General features: G+C 36.9%; 1 protein-coding gene across 1 annotated transcript; it reads right to left on the bottom strand.

Annotated features, from left to right (window-relative positions):
• Nucleotides 1-340: 340 nt before the first annotated feature.
• On the bottom strand, nucleotides 341-1,321 carry LOC122926497 (olfactory receptor 52K1-like). The gene has a single exon (XM_044277883.1). The coding sequence runs from the start codon at nucleotides 1,319-1,321 to the stop codon at nucleotides 341-343; it is 981 nt and encodes a 326-aa protein (XP_044133818.1).
• Nucleotides 1,322-3,123: the final 1,802 nt, after the last annotated feature.

Below are 3,123 nucleotides of genomic sequence, written 5' to 3'. Positions count from 1 at the left end.
ACATATACTCACACTACACAGAATCAATACAGAACATATTTACATCGGTAATTACAGTAACCAAATTGAACACATGGTGCAGCTTCTTACACATTGACCAATGATAACCTCATCAATCTTATCCTTTAGTTTATCCAACTCATACATACATAGATGTGTGTCCAAGGTCTTATGATGATAGACAGTGCTTCTCTAATGCTCCCATAGGAAGGCTTTGTCAAACACAATGGAGAAGACTCTTGGCCTCCTTTTCCATAAAAATCTAGGACATGAATTACTGATTTTTTTATTTTTATTACTTTTAGACAATAACCATCAAAATTCTCCTGTATGTCCAATCTTAACACACGGTTTTTACCTGGTTGATAAATATGATTTTCTGGCTGAACCGTTTCAATACACGATGTCTGATCTCTGTGGTCCTTAGACCATAAATCATTGGATTGATCAGGGCAGGAATGAGTAGATAGATGGCAGACAGAAGATTGTGTGTATCTTGAGACACTGAATGAGACACCCTGTAGACAATGGATGATGACAGACTGAAGAAGTAGACGATCAGGATGACAAGGATGTGTGTCCCACATGTGTGGAGGGACTTGTGCTTCAGAGCACCGGTGGAGATGGTCAACGCTGCCCTCATGATACTGCCATATGAGGTGGAGAGGAAGCTCATGTCGAATATAATAGAGAAGACCCTCAGGCTCAACCCCAGCAGTTTATTTTTGGTGATGTTACCACAAGCCAAGCTTAGCATCGCCATGTGCTCACAAGCAAAATGGTGAATGATGTTTGAGTTGCAGAAGTCTATCCGGGAAGCAAGGTAGATGACGGGACATACAAAGGACACGCTGCGTACCAGTGCTGCGATGGTCAGGAAGAGCAAGTTGTGCTTGGTCATTATGTTAGAATAATGCAGTGGTTTACAGATCGCAATATATCGATCCAGGGCCATCATCAGCAGGATATTGCAGTCCAGCATGATGATGAAGTAAATGAAGAACATTTGAGTCAAACATCCAACCAGCGAAATGTGATTCTGATGGAAGAGGAAACTGAGGAGCATCTTTGGAACTATGGTAGTCGTGCCGCAAATGTTCACGGCACTCAACAAGGAGATGAGAATATACATAGGAGCATGCAGGGAGCTCTCCATCCGCACCGTATGGATGATGATGATGTTGGCAATTAGGATCACAACATAGATGAGAAAAAATGGGATGAACAAGAGGCGTTGAGATTCACGGAAGCCGGGAAATCCCAACAGGATGAATTCATGATGAGAATAATGGACCATAGAGCTGTTCATAGCATCAGTCATCGCAGTCAGGGCGTTCAGAAGAACAAACCACCTGCCAGGAAAGAGACACAAGTTCTATGTCAGGTCTAGCACTGACAGTAAGTCAGGTGCAATTACCAGCTGTGAATGGTTCTTTACTGTAGGGCTGGTCATACACATTAGATAGTTATTGGCCACATGTTTGTTCGACCAGTGGCTATTAGTGTTGATCACGAATATTCTAATTGCAAATTTTTAGCACGAATATAGGTACTTTGAAAATTTGCGAATATTTAGAATATAGTGATATATATTCGTAATTTTGAATATTCGAGATTTTTTTATTGCGAATTGTGTCGCACATTTTTCAATTGCCGGGTAATAACATGATTCCTCCCTGCTTCTTGCTTCTGGGCCAATGACTCCTTGGCCCACAAGCAAGAAGTCGGGAGGAATCATGAATTTAAATGGGAAAAATTATGAATATTCAAAAAAACTAATATATAGCACTATATTGAATATATTAGTTTTTTTGAATATTCGTAATATTCTAAAACAAGAATATATAGCAATATAGCGATATTCGAAAAAAACAATATTGAGCAATTTAGCTAATATAGTGCTATAATCTTTATCTAATAGTTTAAATTTTTTCTCATCTGAGATTCAGATTGGAAAAAAATTTAAACTATTAAGAAAAAAGATTATAAGATTATATTAGCTAAATTGCTCTATATTTTCTTTTCCCGAATATTCGCTATATTGCTATATATTCTTGTTTTAGAATATTACGAATATTCAAAAAAAAATGTATTAGTTTTTTCGAATATTCGTAATATTCTAAAACAAGCATATATAGCAATATAGCGAATATTCAGGGAAAAAAAACCCGAATATAGAGCAATTTAGCTAATATAGTGCTATAATCTTTATCTAATAGTTGTAATTTTTTTCTCATCTGAAGTTCAGATTGGAAAAAAATTACAACTTAAAAAAAAAGATTATAGCACTATATTAGCTAAATTGCTCTACATTCGTTTTTTTTAAAATATTTGCTGTATTGCTATATATTCTTGTTTTAGAATATTACGAATATTCGAAAAAACTAATATATTCGATATAGTGCTATGACTCATTGGCCCACAAGCAAGAAGCAGGGAGGAATCATGTTTTTGCTTGGCAATTGAAACATTTGCGTTAAAAATTCGCATTACGAAAATGTGCATATTATGTGATCATTATCTAGTCAACTTTTCGAGTAAAAAAAATCGTAGAATATAACGAATATTCGAATTCGCGAATATTTGCCGAAAATTCTACAAAATATTAGCGAAATATCACGAATTTGAATATGACCCCTGCCGCTCATCACTAGAGGCTATCTCTCCCGACTCCTCCTTACACATAAATGCTCAGCTCGGCAGAGCAAGCAAAACTGGAATAAAGATTATGTCCCGGAGAACAAGAGGTTTGGGCAGTTGAAATCCACATTTGATGGTCAGTGGGTCCATACTTAATCAGTGAGTTTGTCTTCTAGTGTGTGCCCGACAAACACACATATATATATATATATATAATTTATTCCTTTTTCTTCTGACAGGGTGAGTCAGTCTTGTCAAAGGCACCCACCCGACCCTCGCTAGCGGGAGAGCCTCTTAAACAAATCTTCAAAGAAATAAGCGATAGCTTGCGCCTATTAGGTTATATCAGACTGCGTGTCATGGGGATACAATCATAACGTACAATACCCACCACCTTAGTTTCACTTGTATTGATTGAGATCAACAATGAAGATTCAGGAGAACTGTCAACTCAAAGCAGCATAAATCCCCAAAAATCTAAAA

The sequence above is a fragment of the Bufo gargarizans genome, chromosome 1, assembly GCF_014858855.1.
Source record: "Bufo gargarizans isolate SCDJY-AF-19 chromosome 1, ASM1485885v1, whole genome shotgun sequence".
NCBI classification, from domain to species: Eukaryota; Metazoa; Chordata; class Amphibia; order Anura; family Bufonidae; genus Bufo; species Bufo gargarizans.
Note: the sequence above shows the minus strand (reverse complement) of the source record. Positions and strands in the feature narration are given on the sequence as shown.